Genomic DNA, 21,764 nt, shown 5'->3' with positions numbered 1-21,764 from the left:
TTACAGACCTGACGGTGTCATAAACTGCAAGGGTGTCGAGTTGCCATATCCCAGTAAAGGTTCTAACTGGCACCTGTCAAAACAGAGATGAAAGAAATACTGAAGCCATGAACCTAAATATTTGATATTCAGAAATATAGCCACGACTAAATATTAATATTTAGAAAGACTATAACCACGAACTTAAATATCAATATTTAGAAATACTATAACCACGAACTTAAATATTAATATTTAGAAATACTATAACCACGAACTTAAATATTAATATTTAGAAATACTATAACTACGAACTTAAATATTAATATTTAGAAGTACTATAACCATGAACTTAAATATTAATATTTAGAAATAATATAACCACGAACTTAAATATTAATATTTAGAAATACTATAACCACGAACTTAAATATTAATATTTAGAAATACTATAACTACGAACTTAAATATTAATATTTAGAAATACTGTAAACATGAACTTAAATATTAATATTTAGAAGTACTATAGCCACGAACTTAAATATTAATATTTAGAAATAATATAACCACGAACTTAAATATCAATATTTAGAAATAATATAACCACGAACTTAAATATTAATATTTAGAAATACTATAACCACGAACTTAAATATTAATATTTAGAAATACTATAACCACGAACTTAAATATTAATATTTAGAAATACTATAACCATGAACTTAAATATTAATATTTAGAAATAATATAACCACGAACTTAAATATTAATATTTAGAAATACTATAACCATGAACTTAAATATTAATATTTAGAAATACTATAACCACGAACTTAAATATTGATATTCAAAATAGTCAGCCAGATGGATATGAAACATTCTTTAAATTAGATATCTCTCTCAAGACAAGAAAATTACGTGCAGTTCAACGCAGTTTCATAAATATATTGATCTATATTTTAAAAAACGCTCATTTTTTTCAAACGTTTAAGGATATCAATTACTTAAATTAGATATAAGCTTTGATACGTAAGTACACGTGTATTTTATCAATCTTTGTGTAGTTCAAATATTTTTCATAACATTGTTTTGCAAAATGTGGTTCAGAAGTGACAACTGAACAATACGAGTAACAGGCATTTTACACTCTGGTCTAAATAGTGTACACTTCGCTCTAATAAACTGAAAGCCTGTCATAAGTAAAATGCGTATTAGAGAAGACTTACGTTACTTTGTGTCCGTCTGTTAAGCAAGTCCCTATCAGACACGGATCGTTGAGGCATAGATTGAGCGTTTCACAGTGACTTCCGGTGTACTGTTTCAGACAGAGGCAGTTATAGGCAGCCCCATTTGGTATGCACTGTCCGTCATGCAAACATGTTTGATTACTACATGGGTCAGGCGCTGAGGGTTAAAATGTTTTGATAGTGTGAAAAATCAATGACGTGAAAGGAATTTTAAAAATGCAGAAGTAAGTTTGAAGCATCTGGTTCCTTTATACATAAGTTACAAAATTTAATTTCAATTAATGTAAGCATCAATAGGTCAATTGAACGGTTACCCTATTCCAGTATATCTTAGACTCTTCATTTTTGTTTTCTTTACAACGACACAGCTGTTGACATTTCATTGACTTTTAATGTAGTGGTGCAATCCCACCAACTGTATAAGTGTTCCCAACAATCACATCATTTTAGTTGCAAATGTCACGTATATTTACGCTCACATATTTATTGAAATAAGTTTTTAGCCATTAATTACACATCATGTTGTAGTTTCATTAAATCTGAAAATTATATTGAGATATAAGTTTACTGTAGATATCAACACGTCAAAAGTTGTAGCAGAGATTCCAACTTACGTGACGAAATGACCACATTGCATCTCTCCCCTGTAAAGCCTTGATAGCAAAAACAGACTGCAGCGCCATTAAAGTAACCACAGTCACCAAAGTAGCAATAACTTGTATCATTACATGAATTCTGAATCGTGGTAGGCTCTGTTTGAAATGTGGCAGAAGTTGTAGAGTTTTCTTGCATTCTAGTAGCTGGTGTGATAGTTGGCAGAGAACTTACAATTGCTGAGGCATCCAGGTCACAAAATCTGCCGAGGAAACCTTCAGCACATATGCAACTGTATCCGTTTACTAAGTTTTGACATAGCCCGTTCACGCATCTTGCTTCCATACAGTAGTCTATTTGCTGGTTACAGCTTGGTCCCGTAAGCCCGTCGGGACAGTGACACACATGTGCGTCCAATGTACTGGTACATGTTCCAATACCGCAAGTAACGCCTTTGCAGTGGTTGACGGGTATGTCACATATTTGTCCTTCGTATCCTTTCTCACACATACATTCAAATGTGTAATTCTCACTTCGACATTGGCCATGCATGCAAGGGTTTGAGAGACAGGGGTTTAGTACTTCTGTACAGTTTTGCCCTCCGTATCCGGAAAAACAAGTACAACGGGGCCCATGAAGAGAAATGGAGCAGTTACCATAACGACAAGGATTAATGGTGCAAAAATCAATCCTAGATTCACAACGCTGACCTGTGTAACCAGATAAGCAATTGCAGATATATCCAGAAAAGCCGCTAATACATTCTCCCTGCATGCAAGCATTACCAACACAGTGGTCAACTGGAGTCTCACAAAAAAGGCCAGTAAACCCAGTAGAACAACTGCAGTAGTACCCATTTCCAGTGTTCACACAACTGCCATTTTGGCACTTTGAAACTTTGCAGACGTCCAGAGGTTCGTCACAAAATGGACCCTGAAAACCCTCACTGCAGATGCAATCATAAGTCCCATTTTTTTTTGAATGGCAAAGGCCATTATTGCAGTCTATGCCTGCACATGGATCTATAAAAGCATTACAGACCTGTCCTGTATAACCATGGTGGCAGACGCAGGTGAATGAATAATTGCTAGACACAATGCAGTCTCCATGGAAACATGGACGGCTTTGACAAGGATCAGGTACCTTTTGATCACACAGCTTGCCTGTGTACCCCAGATTGCATGTGCATGCGAAGTCATCAGCCCCTATTGGTTCACAGTTTCCATTTTGGCAAGGATTTTCAAAACATCGACCTATAAACCTTTCACACTGTTTACCTCCGAGTATGGATGGGCATACACATTCATAGTCATTTGTTTTATCAATACACGGAGATCGGAACTTGCATGGCATGCTTGCACAATCGTCTATGTCTGTTTCACAGTGTACTCCCGTGAATCCCACTTTACAGGTACACTCGAAATTCGTGCCGTTTGGTTCACATTTTCCTCCATTGAGGCATGGGCTTTCTTCGCAAGGGTTTTTCTTTAGTTTTTCATCACAGTGTCTGCCTGTAAATCCCTTCTCGCAGGAGCAAGTGTAATTTTGTATTCCAAGTGGTGTACATATTCCATGTCCGCATGTGCGTTCGGAACATAAACCAACGAACATTTCACATCTTTTCTGAAGAAAAAGTCAAAGTATGTGTATTAAAAGATAATAACTCTAACGTCTGCGTAATTGTGTCTCATATTTGAAAGAATGCGAGTTCGAATCCAAAAGATATATAAACAAGTATCATTGTATTTGACTACTTGGTTGGAAATATTCCATAAGTGACAAGAAACATTTCATTGTAAGGGTTATATAATAGTATTTAAATGTGTACAAGCTTTTTAATTTTTAAGGATGAGTGATTATAGATACGCGCAATGATCATGAGAATAACATTATTCAGAGCGACATGGTCAGAAATTATAATCACTTTATAGCTTTCCAACTCCTCTGAATGCTAAATAACCGTTGTCATGTTTTGAAAGAGATGGGTAGGGGTCTACTCCAAAGAATGAGGAAGAGTCAGAATCGAAAAGACGAAGAAAAAACTAGAATGTGACACAGACACCTTTCATTTGCATTGTGTAAATCATATTTTACCGAACACTTACCTTATCAAACATATAAACGCAATAAAAGAGAAAGTTACGAAAAGGACAGACAGAAACATTTTTCCTGACAACATAAACAGAAGTGCAAAATAGACAGCCAAAGATGTCCTAATGATTGGAGATGTGCGCTATTACCGGTATACCAGTTTACCGCTGTACTTTTCTGTTGGTACGTTTTATGGTACTTTTAAACTTACCGGTAGTTTCCGTCAGATAGAAATGTACGGAAATTCCCGAGTAATCTTTTTACGAATTTAATGATACTAAAAGCATGTTTTCATTTTTCATGACACAATAATTTTACAAATATTTTTTTACAAAACATTGTATTGCCATGTGTCACCTGTGTCAGCATGGCGGCCGAGTGGGATGTTTCGAAATATATTCGGACCAAATCCAAATTTTGCAGACATTTCGGATTTTAAAAACAAGCAATTAAAACGGTAATTACCAGCGTATCTGAATGCATTAAGTACATGTATTCCTTTCTAAGACCGAGAATCATCCATAGATTTTGAGGAGGGCACTTTGTTTTCTGTGTGAGATTTAAGTAATATCTCTAGTCGACTGAATCTTTTCTCATTTGAGTCAGTGTGGTTTATGTTTACTGACCCTTTCTGATGAATATATTGCATCCCACACAAAGTTTCCTTGCCTATTATATCAATAATATAGCTAGCAAAGTATAGGCTTCGTTATCAACACTTCCTATATTTATCTACAAGCTGTCCATATTCAGCACAGTGTCTCTTGCAGGTGTAAATTATCGTGTCAGGCTAATAATCCCACTTTAGTTGCAGTGTTAAGGCGACGACTTATAAACAATTAACATACACATAGAATATTAATGAACAATATGATACATACAATGTTCAAGGGGGAGGGAATGTGGTTTTCTTTCGAGCCAAGAGTTTTTGTTTTTTTTCATCTCAAAAGAATTATTTTTTCTTTGAATAATATAACGAATTTAGTATGATGCTATTCGGCTATACCTCAGAGCAATATAATTGTTCCACCTATTTGAAAACCATGAATTTACCCCAAAAATCCAGTCCCCTGCCCCATAATATTAAATTATTGGTCCACAATATAATTAGAGTACATATAGGGGTAAGTTCAGAAATATAATCGTGGTACCCAGCTCTACTACGGATACATATCACTATATGCAAATCCTATTATAACAGCTGAAAATCCTAAAATACCCACCCCTGCTAGCATTTGTGGACAATGGCAACGGAAACCGTTAACCATGTCTTCACATCGGCTGTTGAACAAGCACGGTCTGCTAGCACATTCGTCCTCGTTGATCTCGCAATGCCTTCCGGTGAATCCCGCCTGACATGCGCAGGAGTAATTTCCGACAGCAGATACACATGAGCCACCATTCTGACATTTGTTAAGGGTGCACGGGTCCAAATACACTGTGATGGAAATCAGAAGGAAACCATTCATTTTTAATTTACTTGTTTCTTGTTCATTGGGACAAACTACCAGTATAGGCACCAAATAATAGCTTTTAACCACACAACTCTTGCATCCTTGCATTGATCTGCATTCATGTAAAAGAAGGTCCTACTATGAAACACAATTTACATACTTATGAGTATTTATTTATAGGTATATAGAAAACAATTTTTTTAGCAAATATTTTATATAAAAGTTAACACTTCACCATCTCCAGCTTTAACTTAACAGAGACAACATCTGGAAGAACTAGAGCAACGGATGGCCTTGTTTAACCTTTGTTGCAAATGACACAGTGTTCTCATCAAAATGAACCCAAATGCAATAATTTAAGGTAAAATAAAAGAACTCTAATTCATAGACACTGTAAATGAAATAAAAGAAAGAAAACGTCATGGAAGCCACAAAATTCGAGTTATCTGAAAACTATATCAATGTTGTCCACATCAACAAAAAAAATATCGTTGCCAAACTTCTGAATTTAAGTCGGAATGATCAAGCAAATCAATAATCCTAAAATTAAATATGTATACATATTATGTAAACGATATGCTTAATATATTAACCTAGTTTAGGATACAGCTAGTATTATTCTAGTACAGGATACAGCTAGTATTAATCTAGTGTAGGATACTGCTAGTATTAATAAAGTGTAGGATACAAGTAGTACTATCTAGCGTAGGAAATACTTAACATTAATCTAATATAGGATATACTTCATATTAATCTAGTGTAGAATATGCTTCATATTAATCTAGTGTAGGATTTACTTCATATTAATCTAGTGTAGGATATACTTCATATTAATCTAATGTAGGATTTACTTCATATTAATCTAGTGTAGGATTTACTTCATATTAATCTAGTGTAGGATTTACTTCATATTAATCTAGTGTAGAATATACTTCATATTAATCTAGTGTAGGATTTACTTTATATTAATCTAGTGTATGATATACTTCATATTAATCTAATGTAGGATTTACTTCATATTAATCTAGTGTAGGATTTATTTCATATTAATCTAGTGTAGGATTTACTTCATATTAATCTAGTGTAGGATTTATTTCATATTAATCTAGTGTAGGATTTACTTCATATTAATCTAGTGTAGAATATACTTCATATTAATCTAATGTAGGATTTATTTCATATTAATCTAGTGTAGAATATACTTCATATTAATCTAGTGTAGGATTTACTTCATATTAATCTAGTGTAGGATTTACTTCATATTAATCTAGTGTAGGATTTACTTCATATTAATCTAGTGTAGGATTTACTTCATATTAATCTAGTGTAGGATTTACTTCATATTAATCTAGTGTAGGATTTACTTCATATTAATCTAGTGTAGAATATACTTCATATTAATCTAATGTAGGATTTATTTCATATTAATCTAGTGTAGAATATACTTCATATTAATCTAATGTAGGATTTATTTCATATTAATCTAGTGTAGAATATACTTCATATTAATCTAGTGTAGGATTTACTTCATATTAATCTAGTGTAGGATTTACTTCATATTAATCTAGTGTAGGATTTATTTCATATTAATCTAGTGTAGGATTTACTTCATATTAATCTAGTGTAGGATTTACTTCATATTAATCTAGTGTAGGATTTACTTCATATTAATCTAGTGTAGGATTTATTTCATATTAATCTAGTGTAGGATATACTTAATCTATTGTAGAATATACATAACATTAATCTAGTGTAGGATATACCTAGTATTAGCCAAGTGTAGGATATACTTAATATTAATCATGCGAATTGACGAACTAATTGACAAATAGAAAGTTTCAATTTTATATAGCAAAGAGTTCAGAGAGCACGTATCTTACAAATTCTGCCACCTAACATCGAGATACTAGTGATGAAATGAATAAATACCCATCAACCGAGCCCAATGAATTTCAATAACGGACACGGAATAAATACCCAACAGTTGAGCCCATTGAACCAGAATAAAGGACACAGAATAAGTACCCAACAGTCGAGCTCATTGAACCACAATAACGGACACGGAATAAATACCCAACAAATGAGACCATTGAACTACAATAACGGACACGAAATAAATACCCAACAATCGAGCCCATTGAACTACAATAACGGACACGGAATAAATACCCAACAATCGAGCCCATTGACTACAATAACGGACACGGAATAAATACCCAACAGTCGAGCCCATTGAACCAGAATAACGGACACGGAATAAATACCCAACAATCAGCCCAATGAACTACAATAACGGACACGAAATAAATACATATGAAGTGGACCTATTAAAATACAATAACGGACATGGAATAAATACCTAACAAGTGGGCGGCATAGAACCACGATAGGGGACATGGAATAAATAACCAACAAGTGGGCCTATTAAACTACAATAACGGATAGGGAATAAATACCCAATAAGAGGACGGCATATACCTACGATAGGGGACATGGAATAAATACCCAACAAGTGGGCCTGTTAAACTACAATAACGGACATGGAATAAATATCCAACAATTGGGCCTATTAAACTACAATAACGGACATGGAATAAATACCCAACGAGAGGGCGGCATAGAACTACGATAAGGGACATGGAATAAATAACCATCAAGTGGGCCTATTAAACTACAATAACGGACATGGAATAAATACCCAACAAGTGGGCCTATTAGACTACAATAACGGCCATTTAATAAATACCCAAGGAAAGGGTAGCATAGAACTACGATAGGAGACAAGGAATAAATACCCAACAAGTGGTGGGTCCAGTGTACTAGAATAACGGACTTGAAATGAATACAATAAAAGTGGGTCAATTAAACTACAATACCGGACTTGGAATAAATATACAAGTGGTGGGTCCATTTTACTAGAATAACGGACTTGGAATTAATACCCTACAAGTGGTTTGTCCATTGTACTATAATAACGGACATAAAATATATAGACTACAAGAGGACCCATAATACCACAAAACTTGTTTTCAGGGTTTCATTGTTAGTAATATAATTAGACGTGAACTTCCACCAGATGAATGTCCTTAAATTGGGAAAAATCGGGCATTTCTTTATTTTCATGCAACATTGTCAAACGTTTACAGCACATAGTAATCATAAGCATTCTTTTAGTGTTATTGTAGTTGTTTTATATTTAAAAACCAATAGTCACTTTCAAGATCTCTTTGAAAATCGTTCATTTCTGGTCTATTGATTATTTTTTAAAAGGATACCTGAATCCGTTTATCACGGGACAAGATACGTAATAATTATAACTTACCAAACGAATAAGTTGCTTTGAAAGCTAGAGGATTTGAATTGGTACTGAATGTGATCACTAGGTACTCTTGAGTAGACGTAAAACCAGTCTTTTCCTCAGATTTAGAGTCACAGAACTTTCCGAGTAATCGACCTGCAGTATTCTTCCCGTCATAAACCATCACACCGTGTCGCACCACGTTACATGCGTTCTTGCCGATGAAGAAAGTTGAAAACTGTAGACTGACTGCCATTCCAACAGGAGCTTCAATTTGGACATAACATTCAACGTCTTGGACTGATGCATAAGGGAAAAAAGGAGAGGCAATGGCGCGTGGGCTGTAGTTCCATGGTAACGTAGCATTACATGGCCAGGCTGGAAATTAAAGTTTAGATCACATCGTCATTGCTTATGATCCATAAAATATAAAATTTCAGGTTATGCTAATGTAAAATACAAACAACTTAGTTTCTATGATACTATATTTTGTTTCTATATCAACTCATTTGGCGCAGTTTGAAAGTTACATTTTAAACTCAGTCACTGATGAATGAAGAGAAGATAGTAAGGAAAGTTTAATGTTCTAATATATATTGAAATTGCAGTTTTACTTCTAGATATTTAGGCTATCAAAAATTACTATCGTGTGGTGGTGGTTGTTTGCTTAAAAATAGCAAGACGATAAAATTTACATCAGATCCATGACAAAATTCAGAGTTTGAAACTTACATGTAGAGTATTGGTAATGGTTATATAAAGGGGAAGAGATCAACGTCTGTTCGTCATTCTTGGCGTAGAAAGCGTTGCTTAAACCGCACACTTGATGTGAAGGGCTATAGGAAAATGACATGCACGTGTCGCGCGTGTTCCGTAGACAGTCGTATGCGCACTGCTCTTGGGTCTTGTTCATTAACACAGAAAAATATGTCTCTTGTTTCTTCATGGCTGAGTTAGGGAATTCATGGAACAAGCTTGAGAAACTGCCTGTGATTAGAGGGAAGATAACAAAAATAATTACGGTTTATCCAATGAATATCATCGTTAGGACGTTTAATAATTCATTTAATTTCTGTATAAGACGTGCGGAATATCATGTTAGAATATCACATATGAGCACTTGACGTCAGGCAAGGCAAAAGAATAAAGATATGGGCAATTTGCTTAGAATAGGTATGTAAAGAAGAATATCAATATAATTGTTTGTCTAATGATGAACGTGGTTACCTTTGGTCTGTGTTGCCTTCACATCTTGACATTTTAATATAATACTAATGCATTTTTTGACGATACCTTATTTTAAACCTAAAAATAATTACAAATTATTTATTAATAAAAATAAACTTCATGAATAAATAACATTCTCTCTTACTAACCTTTTGACCTTTCGTAGTAGTGCATAGCAGGATTCGATTTTAGTCCTATATACCCACCGTCCAGCAAATAAGTAGTGATGTTACAATGGACGCAAGTTTTTGTCGGGCTACTGTACTCGAAGGAAAGGCAAGGAAAGTCGCGCATTTTGAAGGCCAATGTACATTTGGCAGCGCATGTGTCTAAGTCCAGGTCTTTCAAGATCCGGAAGGAGTTTGTGGGTAATGGCGCGGGAAGGTACTTTCCAGGACAGTGGACATATTCACTGAGAGCACCGGTGGCTGCAAAATTAGTAAAAATAGTGAAATGTATAGGCCATTGAAGAAACGAAAGGGGTTGGGGATGGCTGGGGAGTGTAGTTCAAAGCATATTTTAATACTTATTGAGTATCATAAATCGAATGCCTAATGGTGATAAATCAGATACCTAATGATGATGATTCAAATGCCTTATGATGATAAATCGAATGCCTAATGATGATAAATCGAATGCCTAATGATCATAAATCGAATGTCTAATGACCATAAATAGAGCTCCTAATGATTATAAATCAAATGCCTACTGACCATAAATCTAATGCCTAATAACCAGTGCCTAAGGCCTAATACCGCTTGCCGAATAATCGTAAATCGAATGCATAATGATAATAAATCAAATGCTAAAGGAAGATAAATCGCAGGCCTATTGATGATAAATCAAATGCCAAACGATCATAGATCAAATGCTTGATGGTGATAAATCAAATGCCTAATGACCATCAATGGAATGCCAGATATACTTAATTTAGCAATCCTTGCTATCAGAAACACAAAATGATGCATTTAAGTGGGATAATAAGTGTTTAATGACACGGTTATCAATTGACAACTGTCATTACATAAAATTAATTAACGCTTAAAAAAGAAAATCACGCAAGTTATCACCAATCTATCTCGAGGGGTAAATCACAATAGATTTGCAAAGGCTATGTGTAAAGAGTATAAGTAACCACTGAAGAAAAGTGTTTCATACAGGTTGATAAATTCTGTCTCAAGTTCATACAGGTTGATAAATTCTGTCTCAAGCTCATACAGGTTGATAATTTCTGTCTCAAGTTCATACAGGTTGATAATTTCTGTCTAAAGTTCATAGTTTACCTTGCACATTTACTGTCATTGCCTTCGTGCAACAAATACCCACAAGTAAAATGTGATCGCGAAAATGTATTTTTACTCGGTTTTAAAAATGAAATCTCTGACTGAACTGTTTTGGTTTGAGAAAAAAAATAAGTATGTACTTTTCGATATGAAACAATTACATGAACGACTCAAATTTGTGTAGATTAGTGAACTAATTTGTAAACCTTTTCAAACTATCAGTTAACAACTTGCCGCAGTTAAACAATGCAATTTTCGTAACGAATTTTTTACATATTCTATTACAAATAATCATTAAAATGGAGTTTAAACTAAAAGGAAATAGTAAGAAATAGAAATTCGGACATCAATAGCTTTTCAACCACCATCAAGAACCATAGAAGAGTCGGCCCCTTAGTTCGTGAATTCTCTCTCTCTCTCTCTCTCTCTCTCTCCATCTATGACATTTAAAAATAAACAGACAATTAAGTATTGTTTGGTTCACATTAATGTACTACACGTATCCGCGTCTCAATATATTTCGACTGTAAATAGTTGCTGAGGTCTGCTAAAGGAAACTTTTGCATGAATTTAAAACACAAGCAAATAATCAAAAGACATTAGCTTGTAAACACTTACTGTGGGACGAACTTATAGTTGGTAATGCAAAGAAAATTATTGCAAACAAAGTCGCCATTTTCCTTCACCTGACCGTTTTGTGGTTTCTGATTCGTTATATACACGTAACAATGACCTTAAACTTTCAAAGAAGATATGGTTCTAAATTTGCGTCATATTTCTAACACCACATTGACAAAATATCTACCAGTTGTCCTAATAATCAACCTAATCATTACTGAAACTTGAATAACTGGCAGATGTCGCTAGTAGCAATCATGTACCGATAATGCAGCTGGATGTCAACAACTTGAATCGTCGTGCTTAATATTGTGCCTCACTTAAGTCCCGTACTTGATCGAACCACGCATGATCTAAGACTGAAACTTTAACTGTTGCAGACACTTTTAAGATAATATTTCTGTAATAAGACAAGAATGATCAAAGCAACCTATTTCCCTAATAATTTAAATTGCCGGGCAATTTCTTTGTAACAATTGTAATGCTGACCAGTAATACTAATTACTGTGAAGGGCAAGCTTAAATACAAAAAATATGCTCGCATGCAGTCTAACAGATGATAATGGGATAATTCAATTTCACGCCCATTCGAATTCGACTTAAAAGTCACTGGAAGAAAACTGAAATGATGTATCAGGTTTATTGTATGTTATTTATGTTATGCATTTCGAGATATGTACAGTAGCATTTACATTAGTAAAAAGAGGTCTTGGATATTTTGTTCTGTTTTGGAAAAGCATTGATTATATAGTGTTTCAACAACGGTTGGGCTACCTCTACCGAGAAATAATACAGAGTAGAAATGTAGAACTGTGGCGTAATCTACAAAAATAAATGAATTAGATGATACCTTTAATCTTTGTGCTAAATATCCTCTCTCATATATATATATATATATATATATATATATATATATATATATATATATATATATATATATATATATATATATATATATATGCGTGCGTCATTGCTGTGCTGTCCGGGTCATTCTCTTGACATAACCGTATCTGTCCGTCTGTTTGCCTAACAAGGGGCATCCAAAAGTATTGAATACATACTTACAGCATATTTGTACACGGACTGTTTAGTACTATTGCCCTGTATGAAAATAAATGATTAATTGTTACAAGGTTCATGATTCTGTCAAAATCAGAGAAATTTTATGAAACTTCACATATGCGTATTGTTATGTAAGTACTTTCAACACACAAACGACACAAAAATAATGAGACAAACAAACACTAAAAAAGATGATAAATTCACTCTGTTGCAGAGTAAGGATCTAAATTGATATTCCCAGACAGACTGTTCGCATATTTTATTGTCCAATTCTGCATTCTACGAATGAAAAAGGTAAGCTTTGTCATAAATCATAAATTGGATTATCCAATTGTATTCATTTTTAGTTACGACATTATCGAGAGACATTTTCAGGACATAACAGTATTTGTTACGAAACTGTGGTATGATATGTATTATTATTAATTATTATTATTATTATTATTAGTTGTTGCTATTGTATGGTTTAATGCCATTTTTCAGTACAAGATAGGCTATAAATGGTAGAGAAAGAACCAGGAAAAACCCCCGGAAACAACCACTGACCCACGAGAAGCTACTGGCAAGCTTTCTCACATACCCACATTAGCCGAGCCCGAGACTCGAACTCTCGCAGACTGAGGTTAGATGGCAATCCGTAACGGTGGGCGCTTTAGACCACTCGGCCACCCGGGCCCCACTATTATTATTAGTAGTAGTAACTGTGTTAACATTATTGCCTATTTTATGAATATGTGTTTGTGATTAAGATTTTTAAAGTAGCTTTAAAAAAAATTCATTCATATCGCTACGATATCTGCAGTGTGGCAGTTTATAGTGATGTCTAGCACTGGGGCATCATGCCGCAGACATGTAGCATCATGTCCCACCTAGTCACATTATTCTGACGCCAGGCCGACCAGTCCTAACACTAACTCTTAATGCTGCTAGCACCATTTTTATAAGTCTTTGGTATGACTCGGCCGGGGTTAGAACCCGCGACCTCCCGCATCCGAGGCGGACGCTCTAACCACTAGGCCACCGGAGCGATCTCATATTATGATATTGTTTCGTGTATTTATTTGTTCCCTTGGGGTCTTTGAGTGAAAGTTTGCATAACATCATGCTTTTTTTATTTATACCATTATGTGAAGTGTTGTAATAGAATGAAAGAAACAATAAAAGGACTGAATTGATACGGAACGGATCTGAGTCTGGGCTGCGTGTCTGCTACAAAACGTAGATATGAATTATTCCGTCATGAAGCCTTGTCTTGACTCGCGTTATTTGTGACGTCTCTTGTACTCAAACATTAGAAGTGCAGTTTTATACAGCGCAACGAACACGGACAGAATGCATGTTGTGTTACCCTTGTTCGTCTGTTTCTTTGTCTATCCGGTTAACTTCCCAGTTTAGGTCACTGTGGCAGAACATTTGTGCTCCATGACTAAACATGAATACACATTATGAATACAATACAGTTTCCAGGACTAATATTTCTATTTAAGAATAACCCGAAAAATAGAAAGATCCTTATTTTCTAGTTTGAGTGCAGATCGAGTGCGGAAGTTTTATTTGTTTCAGAAATACTTGATGAGGGTTGTCCCTAAATAATTAATTTATTTATCAGCATGGTATTAATCATGCAAATCTAACGATCATAAACGTTTGCTATGTTTCAAGCGTTTGCCAAATATTCGAAGTCTAACAATCAAAACATTTGCTAAGCTAAACAGGCCCGTTTTATTCTTACGCATATTGATTGCGTATTATGCAGACTTTGAGTAAATAGGTACACATACTTTTGTTTTTGTGCTCTTTCGGGGAAATTCAGGGCCCTTTTGAAATTCTGGCCCCTCCCCCCAAAATAACACAAGTGCTGATCCGGCCCTGTAAGTTCAAGAGTTAACCCGAACACTCGAGAAAGATTATCAACCCTTAGAACTTTTCCCACGGATCACATTCACATGTTCCTGCGCGCGTTTGAACATGGCAAACGTTGTATGTTCCCCGTACATAAGTAGATGGCTAAGCATGGCTCCTCGAGGAACTCCCGCTTTCGCATGTTAACCAGTACATATGTTGCTTTCTGTCTGTATTATTTGACGAAGTTATCGAGTTCATTTTGAGATTATATGAGCAGCAATCCTGATATTCCTATTTCTCTTTGTTGTATGACTTATCTCATTAAGGGTTTTGTAGATATAAAAATACAGCTCTCGTTTCTTCCTCATCATCAATGGATTTTAAAACAAAATGCACTCTCGATATGCATAGCGAATAAGACACTTAATCCTGGAGGAAAGGACATGTGCTGTGTTATGTATATTTGATTTAATTTATATTTGATTTAATTTAATTGTTTGTTTGTAAGTTTTAATTCTTTTTGTTCCATTACTTGCTTTTGAAATGTAACTTTATTTACTGGAATAACGTTCAATTCTGACTGATTTTTTAAAATAATTTTACCTAAACAACTGTATAGAGACATTGTATTTAATGCTGACGTAGTTCTTGACCTTGATTCATATTCAGTAAGAATTGAAGTAAACAACTTTTTTATATTATTTTTTAAATTCTTTCTCAGAGTAAGATTCATAAAGTGGAATCGAGGCCATACTTGGAGTAACACGTATTAAATAGGTTTCTTTCCAGAGGATTGTCCCACATCCGGGCATCTGTTTTGCGTCGTAGCTAGATTTATTATTGATGTTTTGAAGAAGAATAGTCAATAGTATCTTAACACGTGAGAAGTTAAAGTGTTATGTTGTGACCAATTTTGGGCTAATTATTTTGTCCACTTTAAGTTATTTGGATTACAACTTTGTTTTTCTCTGGAAATATAGGAAATATATTTAGGAAATATATAGGAAATGAAATATATTTTAATGATCCGTAACGGAGACCACTTTAGACCACTCGGCCACTCGTGGCCCCTAAAGAAAGAAAGATTGGAGAATCCTCTTTTTTGTTTTCTCCGTACCCAAGTGACATTCTTATCCCCATCCTCACATTGGTCAGTATTCTCCACAGTCCTCTCATCGTCGAGTCCTTTTATCTTCGACCTCGTAACAACAAATGACCGCTTTTTGCTCAGTATATCCATCCCCAATAGGGCTTCAGCGGATACATTTGAAACAAGTCCACTTGCACTGGTCCCTTTTAATGTGGGCAGTCGATATTTACCACAGCCAACTGTGCGGTAAATGGCTGACCCATTGCTGTGTTTGATGTACCTTTGTGCCTCTCCAGCTTGCAACTCTCGTCAACGAGATCTTCTCTTATCAAGGTCATATCTGAGCCAGTGTCCTTCACAAACATTATATCGCGTCCATTTATGCATCCTGTTTCCGAAAAAATCCTTTCACCAATTGTTGGCTTAACAAAACAAGTTGCTGGGTTGCCACGATGTTTCATATAATCTGTTGGACAGTACCTGGCAATATATTCCCATTACTTGCATCGATAACACTGCATATTCTTATGTTTGGACTGGTCGTTCTCCGACGTTAGTTTATCTTGATGCTGTGAGTTCTGAACATTCGTCTTGTTAATATACACATTTATATTTTGACGAAACTTATTCTTTTGCTATTGCTGTTGTACATTGGTGGGAATATAATCTTCTGCAGCCTCTACAACTGGACTAGATCACTTGCATCTCCTAATCATGATCTAGTGGCAAGGCTTTCAAGAAAAAGTCCTCACGAAGACAAATAATTATGCCACGAAGAAACGCTTCATGTGGTGATCAATCCTGGTCATCAGACCACGATACGTCTAGGTACATTCCTATTTCATGCTCACCAACGCAGTGAAATGTTCATGCGGTCTCTTTCCAAAGCGATCAATCAGCCCTTTCCTGAGTTCCAGGTAATCGCCACAAGCTTGAGTTGCAATATATCTAGCCTCACCTGTCAAAAGAGTTCTTAGCTGTAATACTTTCAACTCGTCAGACCACTTAGCATGTTTTGCAATTGATTCAAACTCTGCTAGGAAAGTCACAATATCTTCTCCTCGTTCATGGTCATATGCCTGAAGGTTTACATTAAACGGAATTGAAGATGTATTTTCCGACTCTTTTTCTTGATGTTTTATTCTTTCTAACTCAGTTTCCAAACGTGTCGTATCTAATCTTAATTTCCCTCTTTCTATTTCCCATTCAAACTCCTGTCTTAACTCCAATGCTCTTTCATTCTTATTTGCGCTAGGTTTTCGCTTTGTTTCCATGGGTGGCTGTATGTGCTCAAGGTTAAGTTCCTCTTCATGCTCAGTATCTGTAAATTCCACTCAGTTACGTGCTGCCTCTTTCTTCGTGGTCGTCCTGAAGCAACGGTTTCTCCATCAGCTTCGACGTCATCAGCAACCGACATAACGACAAAACTATATGTACGTACTGTTTATTCTATCACTGTATTCAGAGCCACTGGATTAGTTTTTCTTTCCTATGGATTCATGGGCTTATGCGTGTACACTTGTTACAGTGATACACACGTTGAACTTATCAATCAACAATTGTACGTTATACACACAGTACAAACAGTCACTGCTAACATAACACACAACTTCGCTGAATTCACAGCTTTCAGAATTGTCGAACACAATTCCAACGTAATGAACTATTCCGAAAAATTCACACAGAATTATTGGGATCATTTGCACGTAGCAGTCAACAACTGTTCGTTATACACACAGTACAACCAGTCACTGTTAATATCACACAAAGGTTTGCTGAATCCACAGCTTCCAGAATTGTCGAAACCATTCCAACGCATTGAACAATTCCAAATAATTCATACAGAATTGTTGGAATCTGTACCACTGCCACCAAAATGTTACATTCGGGTTCAAAGGATACACAAACACCAAGTAACGGTCCTACAACTTTATGTAAAATAAAGCTAAAATCTTCACTAAAACTAAAACCAGTGTTGCTTACATTACCAAGCCCATAACTGCCTGCTCTACCACTCTGATCTTGTTTTAGTAAGAGTTAGAGATAAGGGATTTTAATTAATTTAACATTTGTTCCTTATCCAAGGGCACGAACTGGTCTAGGTTCAGTTAGCCATGGGAAGATAAACAACAGAACAGAACCTGTTGACAGTCTCTGGTATCAAATATCCAGAATGCTGGCATTAATGTTCTAGCCAAATGTCACTAGTAACAGCTAGAATCTGATATAGGCACTGAGAGTGAAATCACACTGATAACAGCATGTATTTCGCTGATTCTGCCTGCCGTCGCTAATTTGGTATGGATGCATGATTTGTATTAAAGGTGAACCAAAGATGCCCTTGAAAGCGGTGCACGTGGTGTCTTATTCAACCAGGTTAGTAACATGATATGTTCCCCTTTGGGCACAGAATCAATGTTTTTGAGGTCCGCTTTCGCACTGAGCAAGCCTAGAAGGCAAAGGAATTCCCATGTGGAGTGAGATTCCCTAGAGAGTAACAAAGTCACCATGATTCTGATTTTCAATGCCCATTCCTGAGAAACATGTACTCTGTTTACCCGAGTGTTTGATTCCATACCTAGATGAACAAATTGTTGAGATGGTACTCAGTCGGAATTGCCCTTGCTGTCGAGGAAACCCACATTTGTAAGCAATGTAACAAAGGTTATCATATCATGTTCTAATATATAACTCACCTGTAGATTTTGCATTATGTCGTCCAGGTAACTTGATGTCGCCGCCTTGGAAATGGTCCGGACATGAGCCAACTCACGGTTTATCAGACGAGTGAAGACCCAGGGACTGATGCTGAATCCAAATGGGAGCACTCATAATTGATAAACGATGCCGTTGTAGGCAAAACGAAGGAACTTCCTGGAAGCATTGTGAATAGAGACATGAAGATATGTGTCATTTAAGTCCACGCTGATAGCAAAGGTGACTCTCTACAGTTTCGCATTTTGCATAGGGTTAGAATTTTAAAGAAAAATAATTTCCCCGGCTCTCCTCACTAGTTATACTGGCTATTTAAAAAAGACCTTGTGTATTTTAGGTATAATTCAAAGAGCCTTTAATTCCCTTTATTTTGGTGTATGATTGATGCGTGTAATATGGGTTATAGAGTATACAGCTTGGCCTTACTCCAGATGTGCACCTTTCACAAAAGTGCTAGCGCTACTTGGTCATTTTCACTTTCTGAACTTCAGAGGTAAATTGTATAAAAAAAGCCGATAACGTTTTTTACATTTTATATATTTGGTAATTCAGTCTGGCAAAATTCATTTTCCCTATTTTAATAGCTGCTATGCATAGTGTACTTTAGACAAATTCAGTCTGATTTTTTAGCACAAGGGAGCAGTCATTTTAGTTAGCAGTGTGCTTAGATCATGTACAATTTCCAACAGTACAATATCCAAAGAAATATCATTCACCTTACATTAATGTAGCATAGTGGTATGCCAACATTCTCTCCGTTGTGCACGTTTTAAATGCAAACAACTTCACCTTACATACGTCACTCTCTCAAAAGTACATAATAACTGGTGAGCGCCCCCTAAGTCACCTTCTTGAACGGTATTCAAAATGCACATTGATGTTCCCATAGAGATCTAAGGACCGCGATGAATTGATTGAGAGCACCTAAGTCAATGACAGGGCGCAGTCTCGCAGAGTACCATTTGCCTTTGGGACCAAGAAAAGGCTGGAATAAAATCCTAGAGAATTTATATTTCCAACGATTTCTACAGCATATTATGAAGAAAGTCGTTTATTTCTTGCTGCAGGGTGTTGTCTTTGAATGGGTTTATAGGAATGTTTGCAGTTGGTGGGACTCTAGACAAAGAAGGAGGTACGGGTTTATTGGAATGTTTGCAGTTGGTGGGACTCGAGACAAAGAAGGAGGTGTTGTCTTTGAATGGGTTTATTGGAATGTTTGCAGGGTGTTGTCTTTGAATGGGTTTATTGGAATGTTTGCAGCTGGTGGGACTCTAGACAAAGAAGGAGGTGTTGTCTTTGAATGGGTTTATTGGAATGTTTGCAGTTGGTGGGACTCAAGACAAAGAAGAAGGTGTTGTCTTTGAATGGGTTTATTGGAATGTTTGCAGTTGGTGGGACTCTAGACAAAGAAGGAGGTGTTTTCTTAAAGTGATGCAGAGTCCCTTGGAAACTACTTGTCAGGTCCAATAATTGTTTTGGCAAATCTTGTCCCATTCGGCGGCGAAGAATTGAAGCTGTCCTCCTACCGGGATCTTTAGGAAGGGCGGTGTTGAGACGTAGTCATTTTTTGAGAGATGGAGGCGGAAACTTTGTCGTAAGAAATCCCAAATTTTATGTCTTTTGTCCACTTTAGTTCGCGAGAACCGTGGTTTTCAATGTGAGGAACTACAGTAGGACTACTTGTCACAGGTTTGTGTTGGAGTCGTATCCCATGGTTCTTTTTGTTGGTTTCCCGAAACGTAACTGTATCGGTGTTGTGGCGGAGGGGCGGGAAAATTCGTCTTCTTAGTGACTTGTTTGCGTAGATTACAGGATAACGGTTGTGACTGTACCTTGGTCTTTTGATGATCCTTAAGGAAGATGGAGGTGGAGAGCACATGATCTAATTCCGCCGATTGTTAATTTGCACCTGCTGTGACGGCATTAGTTAAAGTATGTCGAGCAGCTATGTTCAGTACCCGGGCCATTATGGAGACCGACTCCCATACATGTACGTTGGAATTCTGATTAAGAGGTGATGAACTCTGTTCCGCCTGTTAGAAGATAGCCGTCGATGCCAAGTCCAACATAGAACCCATTGCTATTTTGTTTCAGAACAATTCTTAACTGTCACTGAAAGAGGTTAGATCCATACGAAGAGTATGGTTCGGTCATCCCTAAAGCTGAGATGTTCTGGTCGACTGTTGGGGGTTTCAAATGAAAAGTTGGATGCGGGCAGAACTCCGGTGGCAAAAGGTGGGAAACGTCTTCAATGGCATCCACGAAGGACGAGTCTCCGGCCACATAATGAAATCAAGAAGTGAAGAAGGAGCCTGAGAGCAAGCATCGTCGTCTTTGCTTGCATGAGAGGAGGCAGACTTCTCTTGAGTTGCCTGAAAAAGAGCTGGCGACGAGTAGCGAGGGATGATGCTAAATAATAAAAACCTTATGGAGCGGCCTGAAGTAGAAACGGTGATTTCCAATCGGTCACCGATTAAAGGATCCCTTCTTCAGACCAAGGGTTGTGGGCATTTAGAGGTGGAATCTGTCTGAGGTACTACATTCGGCATCGTAAATAGAGAATGCTATGAGGCTCTATGTGGGTTCGACTGGTCTCCATAATTCCCTGTATACACCAGGTTCGACAGATTTAATGACAGACTGATTTCCCGTAATTTATAAGGCTGAAGTCTTTGTCCCTGAAGATTCCTTGTAGTAGGCCTAGGCTGGTCGAAATGGAAAAAAGTCTGTGTTTATTGGAGGACGTCGTCCGAGTCATAATGTTGGTAAGAGTTACATGATGTTTGATCTACGGGATCGGTTCGTGTATCGGTGGAACGAGAGGATACATTGTTTTGCTCGTTCCCTCACTGATTATCATCAAGAGCTGTAGAGTGGAACCCCGATGAGGCAAGGCCTAAAGGTATGGCCAGCAATGAGGAGTCCTGTGGTGGTGACATGTGCCGTCTCTGATCGTGTAGATTTCTGGCGTTTTGAAACTGGAGAGGCTTTTGTTGATTTATCTCCCTTATCTGCCAAATATTCCCTCACTGAGGTCATGTCAGCATGTAGGTTTATGATGTCTTTGTCCTTTGTCGAGCGTTTCTGTGCTTTGCCCATGGTCTAATCTTAAGACCTTAATCTTATATAATCTTATAATCTTATATATATATATATATATATATATATATATATATATATATATATATATATATATATATATATATATATATATATATATATATATATATATATATATATATGTATGTATGTATGTATGTA

The 21,764-nt window shown here is 36.3% G+C and overlaps 1 protein-coding gene across 1 annotated transcript; it reads right to left on the bottom strand.

Moving 5' to 3' along the window:
• On the bottom strand, positions 1–20,382 carry LOC149794530 (uncharacterized). Its single transcript, XM_089969127.1, has 8 exons — positions 20,336–20,382; positions 18,485–18,596; positions 11,026–11,155; positions 10,202–10,318; positions 8,688–9,041; positions 5,135–5,349; positions 2,674–3,443; positions 1–73 (listed from the first exon to the last, which is right to left on the bottom strand). The coding sequence occupies exons 1-8, from the start codon at positions 20,380–20,382 to the stop codon at positions 1–3; spliced, it is 1,818 nt and encodes a 605-aa protein (XP_089825253.1).
• Between the last annotated feature and the right edge of the window lie 1,382 nt (positions 20,383–21,764).

Source organism: Sinohyriopsis cumingii, chromosome 8 (genome assembly GCF_028554795.1).
Source record: "Sinohyriopsis cumingii isolate HCF-2022 chromosome 8, ASM2855479v2, whole genome shotgun sequence".
NCBI classification, from domain to species: Eukaryota; Metazoa; Mollusca; class Bivalvia; order Unionida; family Unionidae; genus Sinohyriopsis; species Sinohyriopsis cumingii.
This window is presented reverse-complemented; position numbering and strand designations above follow the sequence as displayed.